The 16,412-nt window shown below is 38.6% G+C and overlaps 2 protein-coding genes across 6 annotated transcripts in view; both read left to right on the forward strand.

The window, feature by feature from the left end:
• Positions 1 to 6,463, forward strand: part of ccnj (cyclin J) — a 6,663-nt gene extending 200 nt beyond the window's left edge. Inside the window, exons 2-6 of the mRNA XM_067421480.1 lie at positions 316 to 391; positions 1,695 to 1,905; positions 2,099 to 2,398; positions 3,321 to 3,480; positions 6,026 to 6,463. Coding sequence (XP_067277581.1) covers positions 323 to 391; positions 1,695 to 1,905; positions 2,099 to 2,398; positions 3,321 to 3,480; positions 6,026 to 6,329 — 1,044 coding nt within the window. The 5' untranslated portion in view covers positions 316 to 322 and the 3' untranslated portion in view covers positions 6,330 to 6,463. The remainder of the gene's footprint in view (positions 1 to 315; positions 392 to 1,694; positions 1,906 to 2,098; positions 2,399 to 3,320; positions 3,481 to 6,025) is intronic.
• A 6,348-nt stretch (positions 6,464 to 12,811) lies between these two features.
• The window catches only part of herc4 (HECT and RLD domain containing E3 ubiquitin protein ligase 4), a 46,214-nt gene continuing 42,613 nt past the window's right edge, over positions 12,812 to 16,412 (forward strand). For all 5 annotated transcript variants that reach the window (XR_010898782.1, XM_067422140.1, XM_067422141.1 and 2 more), the window contains exons 1-2: positions 12,812 to 13,013; positions 15,968 to 16,235. Coding sequence is in view for 4 of the 5 variants with exons in the window: in XM_067422140.1 (XP_067278241.1) it covers positions 16,010 to 16,235 (226 nt within the window). In the remaining variant the exon portion in view is untranslated. The remainder of the gene's footprint in view (positions 13,014 to 15,967; positions 16,236 to 16,412) is intronic.

Genomic DNA, 16,412 nt, shown 5'->3' on the forward strand with positions numbered 1-16,412 from the left:
TTAACTTGACACGCGTCTATTCGAACAATTGGTGTATAGTGGCGTTAGGTTAAAGTTTGCTAGTCCTATTCCGGTCATTAGTTCTTGTTATTGTTGCCTTGGTTTGATTTGACTCAATACCTGTTGTGCACAATGAAGACTCAGGCGTGTTATCTTCTGCTCTTGATTGAGGAGAGTGTTGGACCAATCAAGACCTTCAGCGGCCTCAGTCTCCCCGTCATCAGTGCTGATTGTTGCTTACGCTTAGGCTTTGATTTGTCATGGAATGCATTGCTCAATGAAGCTGATCTGTTCTTAAAACCTCAAATATTCCAGGAGTCCAATGGAGCTGGAGGGTCAGTGGTGGAAAGGAGAACTCGCAGAGGACATCTATCAGGCCCTGCGTTACAAAGTTTGTATCCCTGTCATTGTGTTGGTATTTGGTGCCACTGAATATGTCATGCCTGCGTGTAAATCTTGCACAAATCAGTATTACACAATTGTTATGGAAATTAAATTGTCTATTTGGTTGTTATAATGTATGGCATGCATGCATGCAACTTTACTGAATACATGTAACTAGCATTCAGTAAAGTTGCATGTGCATGCACTGGGTAAAGTTGCATGTGCATGCACTGGGTAAAGTTGCATGTGCATGCACTGGGTAAAGTTGCATGTGCATGCACTGGGTAAAGTTGCATGTGCATGCACTGGGTAAAGTTGCATGTGCATGCACTGGGTAAAGTTGCATGTGCATGCACTGGGTAAAGTTGCATGTGCATGCACTGGGTAAAGTTGCATGTGCATGCACTGGGTAAAGTTGCATGTGCATGCACTGGGTAAAGTTGCATGTGCATGCACTGGGTAAAGTTGCATGTGCATGCACTGGGTAAAGTTGCATGTGCATGCACTGGGTAAAGTTGCATGTGCATGCACTGGGTAAAGTTGCATGTGCATGCACTGGGTAAAGTTGCATGTGCATGCATTCAATAATCTTGTTTATGCTTGCATTCATGTAAATGCAACTTGAATGGATGTATATGCATCTTGGCTATTGTACAGTTCAGTTGATAATAAAATCTTCAATGCAGTAAGATTTTCTTATCGGCATGCATGGATGTATCTATGTGTAACTTAAAGGGTTAGTTCACCCAAAAATGAAATTTGTCATTAGCTCCTCCCCCTAATGTCGTTCCACACCCGTAAGACCTCCGTTCATCTTCACACACAGTTTAAGATATTTTATATTTAGTCCGAGAGCGTATGCAAGTGTATGCACACTATACTGTCCATGTCCAGAAAGGGAATAAAAACATCATCACAGTAGTCCATATGAGACATCAGTGGGTTAATTAGTCTCTTGAAGCATCCAAAATACATTTGGGTCCAAAAATAACAAAAACTACGACTTTATTCAGCGTTGTCTTCTCTTCCGTGTTTGTTTTCGATCCTCAAACAAATATTTGAACCGTTATGAATGAGCGTATTGATATATGATTCGGATCGCGTGTCAAACTGCTGAAATCATGTGACATTGATGATCTGTGTGTGAAGATGAACAGAGGTCTTACGGGTGTGGAACGACATTAAGGTGAGTCATTAATGACATAAATTTCATTTTTGGGTGAACTAACCCTTTTAACTTGGCTATTGCAAAAATCAGTATTCCAGAACAAATTAATTTCCAGTGTGATTTGTCTCTAATTGTCCTTCAGGAGCTGCGGTTGCCTGCATATAAAGGCCAGTCCCCACAACTGAGCCTTAGGCGATATTTTGCAGACCTCATCGCTATAGTCAGCAATCGGTTCAAGCTGTGCCCAGCCGCCAGACACTTGGCTGTTTATTTGCTGGACCTGTTCATGGACCGCTATGACATCTCAGTGCAGCAGCTTCACATGGTCGCTCTGTCCTGCTTGCTTCTGGCCAGTAAGAGTTATAGTCCTATTAATCATTATTGAAAGGAACCCCGCACAACGCACCCCACATTGGAATATACAATAATCATGTGCAAACATCGCTTACATTTCTCTCCCAGACATCTAGTTGAAGATACTGCAGTACATCAAATGACAAAAGTAGAATGATTTGCAAACGTTTCACTCCTGTTTTTGTTATCTAGGTAAGTTTGAAGAGAGAGAAGACCGTGTCCCGAAGCTGGAGACACTGAACAGTCTGGGCTGCATGAGCTCTATGAACCTGGTCCTGACCAAACAAGCCCTCCTGCACATGGAGCTGCTGCTCCTCGAGTCGTTTCAGTGGAACCTGTATCTCCCCACGGCTGCCCACTTCATCGAGTATTACCTGCCAGTCGCCGTGAACGAGACCGACCTGCATGACGGCTGGCCGATGGCTTGCATGGAGAAGACCATGCTGTACATGTCGAAATACGCCGACTACTTCCTAGAGGTGTCTCTACAAGGTGCGGCGGCCAGTCCTATACTCACCTGTTGAGTGTTTGTGGCATGTTTATGAACTAGAGGGTGACATAGGAGTGAGTTTTTCAAACCTCTCCCGCCCCACTCCCACAGAAAAATTCCTGTCCCGTCCCAATCCCAGAGAAATGACTCCCGTTCCCTCCCACTCCTGTGTTTTGTTTTTGTCCAGAATCTGTCAGTAAAAGTAAAACATTCACTGATCACAGCATGCCCATGCACAGTTGAACAAAAACTCAAAATGTTTTTTGTTTAAGATGGCTTTTAGTTCAATATAATAACGATGCACACACATTCAATTCCACGTAAATCATCTATGCAAACATAGGCACACACCCACATGCGCAGTAAATGTCTGGCAGCTTATGCCGTTTTCACGTCTTCTTTTTGGTTAATTCAGTCAAATGTCGCTGAGCTCAACTGAGGAATCGTTTTCCAACAGTAGTCGTTGCAGCATAGCTTTCATGTCTGACTCAGTTTTGGTGATGATTTCTCAGCTAAAAAGTGCATGGGGAAGCCTCCTTTCTCTTATTATTGGTGGTTGGCATTGACCAGCAACTGTTACGGGTGTGGAGTTCGTCATTCACTGAACCAGCCACACCAAAGCACACAGGAGAGCTTAAAGAGACAGGGCAACTAGAATTGAGTTTTAAAATTAAAACGGATAGTTAATTTATATAAACGGTATATTTGTGTAGATGGTATCATAGTGTTCTTATGATTCCCGGTCCCGGAAATCCGCCCCCATCCCAATCACGTGATTTCATCCCGTGGGACTTCCGTGACCCGCAGGTTTCCTGGAAAAATGTCAGCCTCTAATATGAACTCCATGATATACAGAATCAGAATGTTTCTGTGCTTTTGTACTAATAAAAAGGTATTTGTTTTTTGTTTGTTTTCTGTGTCAAGACCATGCGTTTCTGCGGTTCGTGCCGTCCCTGGTGGCCGCGGCGTGTGTGGCGGCTTCACGGGTAATCCTGCGTCTGTCTCCGTCCTGGCCGCCGCGCTTCCAGCGTCTGTCAGCGTACTCCTGGGAGCAGCTGCTGCCCTGCGTGGAGAGACTTTTAATGTGAGTTTGACCTGGGTTTTTATCGGTAACTTAAAAGTAACACAAATTGTGATGCTTTGAAAGAAGTCTCTTCCCAGCAAGCAACTGTCATTTTCGGTTAAAGGCTTTGTTCACCCAAAAATTATTGATTATGTTTAGAGTGTGCAATATAACGTAAGTTCTTGTTTCGCGTGTAAAAAAACACAGTATTTTTCACACAATTTACTTATCTGTATACCGCTGTTTTCTACCTGTGTCCTAAAAACGGCCTGATGATTTCCTTGTTCTATGAAGTCCCTCCTTTTCATGCCCCCTTTGTTGCGTGTTCTTGTGGGCGGAGGGTTCGTCAACAAACGGTTTTAGTGACGTCATTACAGCAGGAAGTGCAGCGGTGTCGTCCAAACCGGCCGCTCGCTGTAGGCTTTGAAAGGGAACTTCTGTTAAATAAAATATCTCGCTTGGCATTGAACTTTGAGCTTTATAATTTTACAGGTATTATTTATGCTCTAACAGCAACATTACACAATAACTAAGGTTTGAAAGATGGAATCGCAAAGAACAGGACTTTTAATTACTCACCCTCATGTCAACACCCATCAGACCTCCGTTCAAAATGAACATTTTGAGTGAATCGATTTATTCACTGACTCATAACGCTTCCAAGCTTTGTTTTGAAATCGGCCCATCACTATATAAGTCGTTATTTAGTTTTTTTGCGCTCAAAAACTATTCTGGTCTCTTCATAAAATGATTGTAGAGCCGCTGTAGTGAGATGGGCTTTGTAACGACGTCTTTAGTGCCTTTATGGGTCTTGAGAGAGGAAATGACATTGGTGTCAATGAAGGCCTTTCTGAGCCATCGGATTTCAACACTAATATCTTCATCTGTGTGTGAAGATGAACGGAGGTCTGACGGGTCCAGCGACATGAGGAATTAATCACAGAATTTACATTTTTGAGTGAACTAACCCTTTAACTATAGTCCGTAGTAACCCAAAATAACCTTGAGTTTGGTTACATGTCGTTTTTGCCAAAATAACTTGTGAGATGTATGATATTCCATAATGCAAGCAAAGTCATCAGTGATTACAAGGCGTTTGGTTTCATTTCTTTGACATGTTCATGTTCTAGATCAGTAGATAGTTCATTAGTAGAGACCACAAGACTTGAAGTGTGTGTGTCTGATGAGGGAGACGTATAAAATGTGCAGTGGCGAGATTTGAGAACCACTGCTCTAGATGACGAGTGTATACTTGGGTTAGAGGTCTTTTAAATTTTCACTAACAGCCCAAATTTGTATGTGTTTGGACAGCTATTGAACTTCTTTTTTAAATGCAAAATTGCTTGCTGAGTTCTGCTCACCAAAGCTGCATTTATTTGATCAAAAATACAGTAAAAAAAAGTAGATTTAGATAAGATTTAAAAAGAAAAAAGAATACTTTTATTCAGCGAAGATGCATTAAATTGATCAAAAGTGGTATTATAGTGGCACTTTCTGGTCTGAAAAAAAAAGCATCATGGTTTAAGAAATATTAAATGGGAGGGTCTAATGCTATTTCATTTATTCTGACTCGAAAACATTAAATCTTATTCCAAAGTATCTAAAATAGCACTGGTTTGACCTCATTAAATCTTTTCTGTCTAACCCCAATTTAAAGCGGCGGTTCCATGTTTTTTTTTTCTAGGCTTGGTTGTGTTTATGGGGTGCAGTATAACATATCTTAATACTTTTTTTTCTTCTTTAAAAAAAAAAAAAGAAAATATAAGAAAAATACGCCATATTTTTCTTCTATTCTCCCTTTATTCCACACCGCTGTCTCCACTGTCCTTTGAACGGCTCGTTTGCTTCCTGCTTCTATGAAGCCCATCCCTCTGAAAAACGCAATGGTCTTAGATTGGTTAGATGGCCAAATGTAGTTTCCTGTATTTTTATTGGCTGAAGTGCCAAGCACAGGTTGCCGGAAGCCACGCCCCTTCCCATTACGGGCAGAAGTCACATCTGCCGAGACTAGCGAGGGTTTATGATGTCACCAACCCAGGAAGAAGCTCGTTGTAGTCCAAAGCGGCCATTTTTGTAGGCAATAAACTGCCGTAACTTTACAAGACAAGATCTCCGTTTGCATTGAACTTTCAGCGCTGTAACTTTGCAGATACTGTTTATGCTCAAGCAGCGACATTACACACTGACTTTTTTTAACTTTAGTTAAATCACATATAACCACCCCTTTAAGACTTTCCTCTCTTTCTTGCTGAATTTAACTCTTATTTCATCGCTTAAACTCATAAATAACAAAAAAGTGGAATTTTTTTGATGCATTATGAAGATTTATTCAAAGATATGTCTTCACCTTATATTATGCTTTTCTTTCTCTGTCTATTGATGGATGTAAATCCAGAACATTATTCTTCTTCTTTTTTGTTTTGTTTCTTGTTATTGTTCATTGTAAGAGTTACAACCTCACTTCATTTCCCTGATCTTGTGTGTACAAATGTGCATTAAAAAATAAAAATGGATGCCATGAATATTGGACGTCATTACACCACAATTTCCTCTCCCTCTCTCTCAGTGCTCACGACAGTGACGTAAAGGAAGCGAGCAAGCCGAAATGCCAGCAGCCGAGCGCTCCGCCGGCACAGACGGTTTATCCCGTCCCGGGTCAGAGTGTGTCCTTACACCAGTACATGCAGCGGCCGAACACACAGTACATGCAGCAAAACCAGCCAGTGGTCCTTTCAGCTCAAGGTCCGGCCACATACCTGACACACACGGCCTCCGCTGCGCCTCTGCGGCTCGGACAGACTCAGAACATGGATGCCAAGCTGAACATGCCCAACATGGCTTACCAGGCCTACCCCTGCTTCGACAGGTGATGAACGCATCGGACCGCTCCACTGCTAAAGTGCTCAAAAGTACAGATTGCGATCCCAAATCGGTTCTGAAATGCAGAGGCGGACAGTAGTGGAGTACTTTTACTTTCTACTCAAGTACATTTTCAAGTATATACTTCATCAGTGTTTTACTTTGGAAAACTTTTGCTTCACTACATTCCAAAGCATAATATAAAGTGTCATACTTTTTACTGCACTTCATTTCATAAATAAAATTTGTTGTTTTCTTACCTTTAATATTTAATTACATTAAAAATGTAGTACTTTTTTACTTGAATTACTTGAGTAAAAGTATATAGCACCACATTTTTAATGTAATTAAGTATTAAATGATATTCAACATGAAATGTATTGCAGTACAAAGTATAATATTATGTTTTGGCATGTTGCGAAGTAAAAGTTTTCCAAAGAAGAACACTGATAAAGTGCACATACTTGAAAAACAAAAATACTTGGAAAGTAAAACTATTTCAATACTGTCCGCCTCTGCTGAAATGTTAAAAATGTGACGCTTTGAGTGCTGTTGAGCTGTAATGGTAAACACCTCTGACTGGCCATTGTGCTCACACACTCATCAGATGTGCCCGTGATAGGCAACAATGATCAACACACAGGAGCGTTTGAAAGCACACGAAAGGGTTTTGAAAGCGCAAGCAGGCATCAACCAGCTGATAGACACTTGCATTCAAGCAATCTGTGTAAGCGTTCTGTGAAAAGCGTCATTGATGTATTTTTACAACATGTTTGTGAAGCGCTGATCGCAGTAGCCAATCACAGACATATTTGATGAGCACGTGAGCACAATGGCCAATCAGACGTGTTTACGATTCCGCTCGACAGCGCTCAAAGCGACACATTTTTAACATTTCCGCACCAATTTGATATCGCGATCGGCACTTTTGACAACACTATCCACTGCACAGGGGAGAGTTTGTATTTATGTGTGAGCAACTGTGGGATTGCAAACGCCGCACACTGCTCTTAAACGTTACTTGAATCAAGTCTCTTCAGCTGCTAAATCCTTTTTAATTTCAGTGACTAGAGTGAAGATTATTTAAATCATATGTGCAATATAATATTGCGGTCATGCATTTCCCACGGAATACTACCTTGTGTTGAGTTTACTTCATTGCATTATTATTTACAGAGAGACATCATGGGAGTTTGAAGTAACTTTGCACAAGAAAACAGTGTTTTTACCAACACAAGCAAGTGTTATTTTGCTCTACCTCGTTGAATGTAGACAATTATTGTCTTGCGACCTTACAAATGCACTTTGGTATAGTGTTTTTTTCTTTTCTTTTCTTTTTTTTTAATAAAAATGCAACATTTCTGTTGTAGCTTGTTTTGGTGTTGTGCATTAACACTGAGGTTTGTATCATGTTTGTTCATTTATTAAATTCACCTTTCTCTAATTTACACAAACATTCACATATGCAACTATTTGTCTTTATGATTAGTTCTACCTCGACCGCCTATAATTTCTCTGCATTTTTTGTTTGTTTTGAGAGTCACATGATCATTTATTACAGAGTACACATGCATTTTGTTGCGTTTCATTGATGTTAAAGTCGTTCACATAAACGGGTACATTTTTTCCAGTGATCATAATACGCATGGGTGTTTTCATAGAATAAATGTCGATGAAAAGATGCCTTCTCCTCTATTTGTTTTATAATAGAGATGTAATGTGGCTAAAAATCCTGTCCAATAATTAAGTTTAATCAAACTTTTGAAAATGTAATGGTAATTTAGAATGAAAATTGGACTTTGCAGTGTTCACAAGCACATATATGCACACTTAAAATGAGACAAAAATTAAACTTTTAAGAGGGAAAATTCTTTGTTGTACGCACATGTATATCATACATCCATATCAGGGAAATGTAATATCTGCTTATGTCAATTTACTGCATATGTCTTAACTCAAAATATGGATGCTATAAATACACATACATACACACACCAAAAAAAGCGGAACCAAATACAAGTGGTTATCTAATTAACAAAATCTCAGACAACCAATGCAATCTTTTTTGCCCTAAAATTATTAAATTGCAATAATAGTGATTGTTGTTTAGACCACGGGTGTGCAAGAAAGGGGAAAAAAGTGTGAAATTAATTAATTAAAAAAATGTTGAAATAAATATATGATGATTGATAAGGAAAATAAAATATATAAAATAGAAGAATAAATGAAAAAATAATAAAAAATCTGATTCAAATAATTAAAATATATATACTGAAACTAGAAAAACAAACAAAATGCATCTAACAGTACAGAACAAAACTGAGTAGAGAAAAAAAAGAATGTGATATTTTCAAAATAATGATCTATATTGAAGTTGTCTAGACTTTTATTTTGAAGAATGGCCTAGCTTTGGCTGTGGCTAGATAAAGCCTTGTTCTTAGATATTATAAAACTGTAACCAGTTGTTTTTTTAAAGCTTTTTTAGGGGTTCAAGCACAAAGTGCTTGAAAACCTATTGTATTTGTGCCGGTTTATTATTCTGCCGTAAAACGCATCGTGCAGACCAAACCATAAGGGCTAGAGACTTGAAACTTGCCCAATAGGTAGTACAAAAATCGAGGAGAGGTCATCAAATTATGAGCCAGATTGGCCCATAGGTGGCGCTATAGCGATCAATTGCGCAAAACGGCTCATAACTCATAGACCGTCGGCCGTAGCCTCAAGTGCCTTATATCGTTGGAATCCTTGGCTCGAGACGGACCAGACGCATGCCTCGGATTGGCTCGCTCTTCAGGCGCCAATTTTGAGATATTTTGGGTTTTTTGAAAAACCTACTTTTGCAAACTGGTGCCTGGTTTTTTGACCGATCGGAACCAAACCAGTGCAGAAATATTCTCTGGAGTCAGATTATCAATAATCATTGAAAAAAAGTTGAAACTTTGATTCAATTTTGCTAAGGGGCGTCAAAATGGACGTTCAAGGCGGAGCCTATTTTATTAATAAGGCTATAACTTAAGAAAGAAATGAGATATCATCACCAAACTTGGTGCACTTATGTATGGGCTCAATCTTTGGTCACGATAAAAAAATCGCGATGATTGGGCTCTAGGTGGCGCTATAATGTTAAAAAAACATAAAAACGGCTATAACCACCTGACTGTTAGTCTGATTGACTTGAAAATTGGTATGCAGTATCTTGGTCCAAGGCCCCATGTATGTATATGAGGACATCAGCGTATCTCAATCAACATGGCCGCCATCGGCCAATGAAGTTGATACCTATAAGACAAGGTTAACGGAGGCCAATCAGAACGAAACTTGATGGGCATGTTTGACTCATGGCCCTAGAGGTCTGTAAGAATTTTGAAAGAAATCAACCACTAGTTGGCGCTAACGAGTTTTATGGCTCTGTAATCACGTGGTGTTTGACATATCCACACCATATGCATATCAATTGATAGATCTCCTCATGTTAAATAACTTTGCCTCTAGAGCCATTGCTGTCAATCAAATCGTTCATTAAATATTTGCAATTATGTTAAAACCTACTTTTGCAAACTAGTCCCTGGTTTTTTACCCGATTGGAACCAAACCAGTCTAGGACAATTCTCTGGACTCTCTAGAGCAATCATCTTTGAAAAAAAAGTTGAACTTTTGCATTTGGATGGCCATAACAGGGGCATTTAGAAAAGAGGTGTGGCAAAATACATTCAAAAGCCTATAAATACTAAGGGAAAACTCAAAACTTCACGATAATTGTTGGGTATATGTGGCATAACATGCTGAAGAAGCATGCAAAGTTTTATGGAGATCATACCATAGGTGGCGCTATACTGTTAAAAAGCTTTAAAACCATGCATTTCCTATGGTAAATTCCCTTTATTGGCTGTAAATGGCCTTTTCCATCTGTTATCATATAATGTTCAAATCATTTGTTAGATCTGCTCATTCTGACTCTCTAGATCAATTGAGAATGAGATGTCGTCACGACACAGTGCCCCGCCCATAGAGATCCCGGAATCCTCCCCCTTCTGCCATTTTGGGAGGATAGTACTCGCCTTAGTGGATTCGGACAGAGACTGGAGAAGAGATATTCTGATGATTATTAAGTACAACATTTTCTAAACTCAATGTAACATGAAGTTTTAATCCACCCAAGCCGAGCTGAGAAAGCAGCTGCTGATAAACATACGCTATAATTCACCACAGGGTGTCAGTCATCGTCTAAACTCGTGACCGCGAAGCTGAAGTGTGTAACACCTGATGAATACGATCCTTTATTTATTTGTATTAAACATTTTGATCACTATTCTGTCATTTTCACTATCAATCATTTTACTGTATGTAATTTACATGTTTATGCCCAAAACGCTTAATTAATATTCAAAGTAGGCCTATAGTTGACAAATTTTCCTCTAACGTTACATTAATTTAAGGCACGTACCGAGCATTTATTCTACTTAAGAAGGCTGGACTAAAAGCACCAGCACACACAAGCGATCCTTTTTATTAGTCAAATTCATTTAGAAATCAAAACTCAACAGGTATTAAATATGATCAGTACGAGAAAAACTCTTACTGAGAGGACGAGCACTGGACTGCTGCAGGATAGTGGGGAGATTTATTTATTTATTATTCAGAATGCACAGAAAATATATGTATAGAAACATTTCAGGAAGGTAGTAAAGCGTCTAACATTAGGTCTTTGTGCTGCAGGCAGCTCGTATGGGTCGACGTTTTTGATCTCAGCCAGCTTAAATACCTCTGCCTGGCGCTGGTAGTAAGTTTCTCCCTGTAAGAGGCCTCCATTTCTCCGTTTAAACGCGGTGATGATAATTCCTCAAGCCGTCTTTCCTGCTCCGATCTCTGTATCGCTCTTACAATGTTGCCCCTGGCAACCGATAGCGTAGGATCCCAAAATGGTGGACGGGCTCAGACACCGCCCAATTCATCACGTGACAGCAAGCTACCATGACATATGTCCTCATTCTCAATAATTATCCAAAAAAATTACTTTTGCATTTGGATGGCTATAATAGGGTCATATCAAAATGTGACTTTGACCAAGTGTACCTAAACCTTTAACTCCTCAATAAATGTTTAGATCTTCTCAAAAATAGTTTGAGAAAGTAAATGTGACATGTGACTCTAAACAAGCATTCAAACTTTTATGGAGATTGGTCTATAGGTGGCGCTATAACTATAAAAGCTTTGATGCGTTTGCTATGGTTAATTTCCTGTAATTGTTGTAAATGGTCTTTTGTATCTATTATCGTATAATGTTCAAATGATTTGTTAGATCTGCTCATCCTGACAGGTCAATAATTATCCAAAATGACTGGCATTTGCATTTGCATGGCTATAATTGGGTCATTTCAATATGTGGCCTTGACCAAGTGTCCCCGAAACCCTTTAATAAATCCTCAATGAATGCTCAGATCTTCATTTTATCTCAGTTTTAATTAATTTAATGCTTAAAGGCCTTAAATACAAAAGACCTTAACTGTTTAAAGGCCTTAAATGCTTGAACCCCGCTAAATGCTGCTTGCAGCTTTAATTTAATTTTATTTTTGTATTATTGACAACAAGCATAAGGTCATCGGAAATCTTCAACAGACACAACATATATTGTTAATTATTTATGATTATAATTATTATTATTATTATGCCACTATGTTCTTACATCAAAAAATAAGTACAATGTATTTACTGTGTTCAAATTGTATTGCAAAGCTCTTTTGCTGGTAATAAGGTGGGAAAGGGGTAGAGTTAGAGACAGGTGTGGTGGTGTGGTTAAGTTTAAGGGTAGGGTTAGGTGTAAGGGAACTGCCAACTGTGTAATTACAAATGTAACTACAGAAATTAATTTCAGACGTAATTACATGCAGTTATTTTCAAAATGTAAGTACAATGTAAAAACACAATAAGTGCATTGTATCAGATGATTAATTAAAATGTTAGTACATAGTAGTTAAGGCCACCTAATATAAAGTGGGTCCAATATTATTATTCTAACGAAATATTTTCCTAATAATAATTCACATTAAAATAATCTAGACTTTTATTTTGAAGAGTTTCCTAACTGTGGCTGTGGCTAGATAAAGCCTTGTCCTTAGATTTAAAGAATAGATCTAAGAATAGAGAACAAAAACTTAATGTAAAGCAATAATTTCCAAATAATAATTTACATTGAAATTGTCTAGACTTTTATTTTGAAGCATTGCCTAGCTTTGGTGGTAGCTAGATAAAGCCTAGATTTTACAAAACGGAGACCGTTTTTTTTTTTTTAAACGAAATATATATATATATTTACTTGACAACAAGAAAACATAATGTCATCAGAAATCTTCAACAGATCTTGCTAATTTTTTTGCATTATTATTATTATTATTATTATTATTATTATTATTATTATTATTATTATTTTTATTATTATTATGTGTATTTCTAACATTTCTAATCGCACCGCAGGAACTCCGCGTGTGTCGTCACATCCGGTATGTCTGAAAGGCTCTAGAATATTACAGCAGCTTCGCGTTCATTCTTCTGTGTGTATTTAAGCGCGTGCCCGGCTGCTGGCGCTCTTTCAGACTGTCATGACATTACAGAATATATCCGCATTAACGCTCATGTAAACATAAGCCCTGCACCTGAGCTGGTGACGTCCAGAGGAGCATTATATTACACACCGAAAGGTAAGATAAACCAGACTTGCTAACACTCGCATGCTGTCAAAACGCGGTGTGTGTGTGTGTGTGCAGACATATCTTCTTGTGTAGCGGTGTTTATGCGAACTAATGACATATACTTGTTGCAGTATGTGTGTGTGGTCTTATTCATGTCATTTTATTCTAGTTGTATTATATTTTGAGAGCTTGCCATTGAAACAAGCACACCGTTTGCTATGAATTAACTGACAATCTCAGTTTTAACGGTCATTTAACAGATTCCGTTAACACACACGTCATTAGTCATTGATATGTCAGTGGTTAGGGCATTTAAATCTTATTGAATCACGTGATCTGTAGTTTAAAAATCTAAACCGTGGTATATATGTGGTGTTATTGAGTAGGTACATATATTTGTTATTAGTGCTTAAAGTGCCAGTGCCCATTTTTATAACGTCCAAATATAGACTTTAAATGTAAGCTGTGTTGTGCAATAATTGTTTATTTACACACCTCCCACAAACTGAACTTTCTAGAAAGATTTCTGTCGAATTTTCTCTCCAGGGCGGGACTAAATTCTACTTAAACGCTGACAGCTATACTAGTATCTACTAGTTTGTTTTGTAACCTATTGATTCATTGCAAATCCAACAGGTATGGTTTGCGGGTTGAGATACTTAAAGAAAATTAGGTTTAGAGTATATGGTTATGGTTGCATCATGTATTATTAAAATATAACTTTGTTTAATGAAGTGCCTCTAGTTATAGATGCTTAACCCTCTGGTCCTCTTCGGATAGAAACATTTTAAAATAGACACAACCTGAACCACCCCACCCCCACACACATACATACATGCATGCATACACAAACACAAACAAACACACACACACACACACTAATATTATATGGACACAAATAAACTGGTATGGATGTAGCAATATGGCAAAAGATTCAAATAAGAGGTTAAAATCAGAGCAGACCCAGATTTGTTAAGCTGTAATAAAACACACCTGTTAATTTTTGTTAAGTTTTTATTGAATTTTGATGTTATGTGTAACAAAATGTTCTCTCTGTTCAGATTTGAATGTAGTAGTCTATACTTTGATGTATGGATCCAAATATACACATCTTATACAAATTAGCATTTATGTCTAAAAACACTAGAGAATTTATAAGCCAATTTACGGTGTGGAAAATAAGTATTTGATACGCTGCTATTTTGCAAGTTCTCCCACTTAGAAATCATGAAGGGGTCTGAAATAGTCATTTGTAGGTGCATGTCCACTGTGAGAGACATAATCTATAAAAAAAAAATAAAAAAAAAAAAATAAAAAAACAGGAATCACGATGTATGATTTAAAAAAAAATTATTTATTTGTATGATACATATGCAAATAAGTATTTAAACACCTAAAATAAATGTTAATATTTGGTGCAGTAGCCTTTGTTTGCTTGGGTTTAGGTCTGGAGACTGGCTTGGCCACGCCAGAACCTTGATATGCTTCTTACAGAGCCACTCCTTGGTTATCCTGGCTGTGTGCTTCGGGTCATTGTCATGCTGGAAGGCCCAGCCTCGACCCATCTTCAATGCTCTAACTGAGGGAAGGAGGTTGTTCCCCAAAATCTCCCAATACATGGCCCGGTCATCCTCTCCTTAATACAGTGCAGTCACCCTGTCCCATGTGCAGAAAAACACCCCCAAAGCATGATGCTACCACCATGCTTCACAGAAGGGATGGTGTTCTTGGGATGGTACTCATTATTCTTCTTCCTTCAAACATGTTTAGTGGAATTATGACCAAAAAGTTATATTTTGGTCTTATCTGACCACATGACTTTCTCCCATACCTCCTCTGGGTCATCCAAATGGTAATTGGCAAACTTAAGACGGGCCTGGACATGTGCTTGTTTAAGCAGGGGATCATTTGATGCCATGCATGATTTCAAACAATGACGTCTTAGTGTATATTACCAACAGTAACCTTGGAAAAGGGGTCCCAGCTCTTTTCAGGTCATAGAATAGCTCCTCCCGTGTAGTTCTGGGCTGATTTCTCACCTTTCTTAGGATCATTGAGCCGCTCCCCACGAGGTGAGATCTTGCATGGAGCCCCAGTCCGAGGGAGATTGACAGTCATGTTTAGCTTCTTCCATTTTCTAATGATTGCTCCAACAGTGGACCTTTTTTTCCTGTAGCTCTTTTCAGCCTTGTGGAGGTGTACAATTTTGTCTCTAGTGTCTTTGGACAGCTCTTTGGTCTTGGCTATGTTAGTAGTTGGATTCTTCCTGACTGTATGGGTTGGACAGGTGTCTTTATGCGGAACCTCAAACAGGTGCATCTAATTTAGGATAATAAATGGAGTGGAGGTGGATATTTTAAAGGCAGACTAACAGGTCTTTGAGGGTCAGAATTCTGGCTGATAGACAGGTGTTCAAATACTTATGTGCAGCTGTATCATACAAATAAATAGTTAAAAAATCATACATTGTGATTTCTGGATTTTTTTTAAAGATTATGTCTCTCACAGTGGACGATGACAATTTCAGACCCTCCATGATTTCAAAGTTTGGAGAACTTGCATTAATAGCAGGGTGTTCAAATACTTATTTTCCTCACTGTATTTACTGTAGAGCTATACAGGAATCTAGCGGTCATTAAGACTGCTATAATAATTAAAAACTATATTTAAAAAAAAATGTTATTTTCAATGGGGAAAAATAGCTTAAAAATGTGTAAATATATCAAAGTATTATAAAATCACCTCAAAATTCTAAATGGTAATCAAAAAATATTATTGAACAAAAATATTTAAAAATATATTCCCTGTAGAAAAAAAAAAGTTACATTTTAAGGCTTTGGTCACTTTTGTCCACGAAGAAGTCTAGTATGACTCCTAAACGAAGAGGACCACAGAGGGTTAAAGAGGTTTTGCTTTCACCTGACGTGTGTGTGTGTGTGTGTGTGTGGTGCTCAAACCTGTAGGTCTTCTCCTACGGAAGAGCGTGGCCATACGGGCCCGTCGTCATGCTATGCTGGGGAAATGCCTCGTACGGGCAGCTCGGATTGGGTGGAATTGATGAGGAGATAGTTCTGGAGCCGAGGAAATGCGAGTTCTTCGAGGGGAAGCGTGTGCGGGACGTGGGGTGTGGCAGACGTCACAGCGTTTTTCTGCTGGAGGACGGGGCGGTGTACACCTGCGGCTGCAATGACCTGGGACAGCTGGGGCATGACAAAGGGCGCAAGAAACCAGGTAGGGCAGCAAAGACACTGCTAGCATTATAATATTATGGCTTTTCATTGGATTACTTGATCTTAATTTAAATGGGGCTGATGTCGTCAGTCAAAATAAAAACAAAATTTACACACTGCTATTTGCTGCTCCCAAAAATGTATTAAGGACAACATTTCGACCTAAAGGGTCTTCGTC

This window comes from Pseudorasbora parva, chromosome 17 (assembly GCF_024679245.1).
Source record: "Pseudorasbora parva isolate DD20220531a chromosome 17, ASM2467924v1, whole genome shotgun sequence".
Lineage (NCBI taxonomy): Eukaryota > Metazoa > Chordata > Actinopteri > Cypriniformes > Gobionidae > Pseudorasbora > Pseudorasbora parva.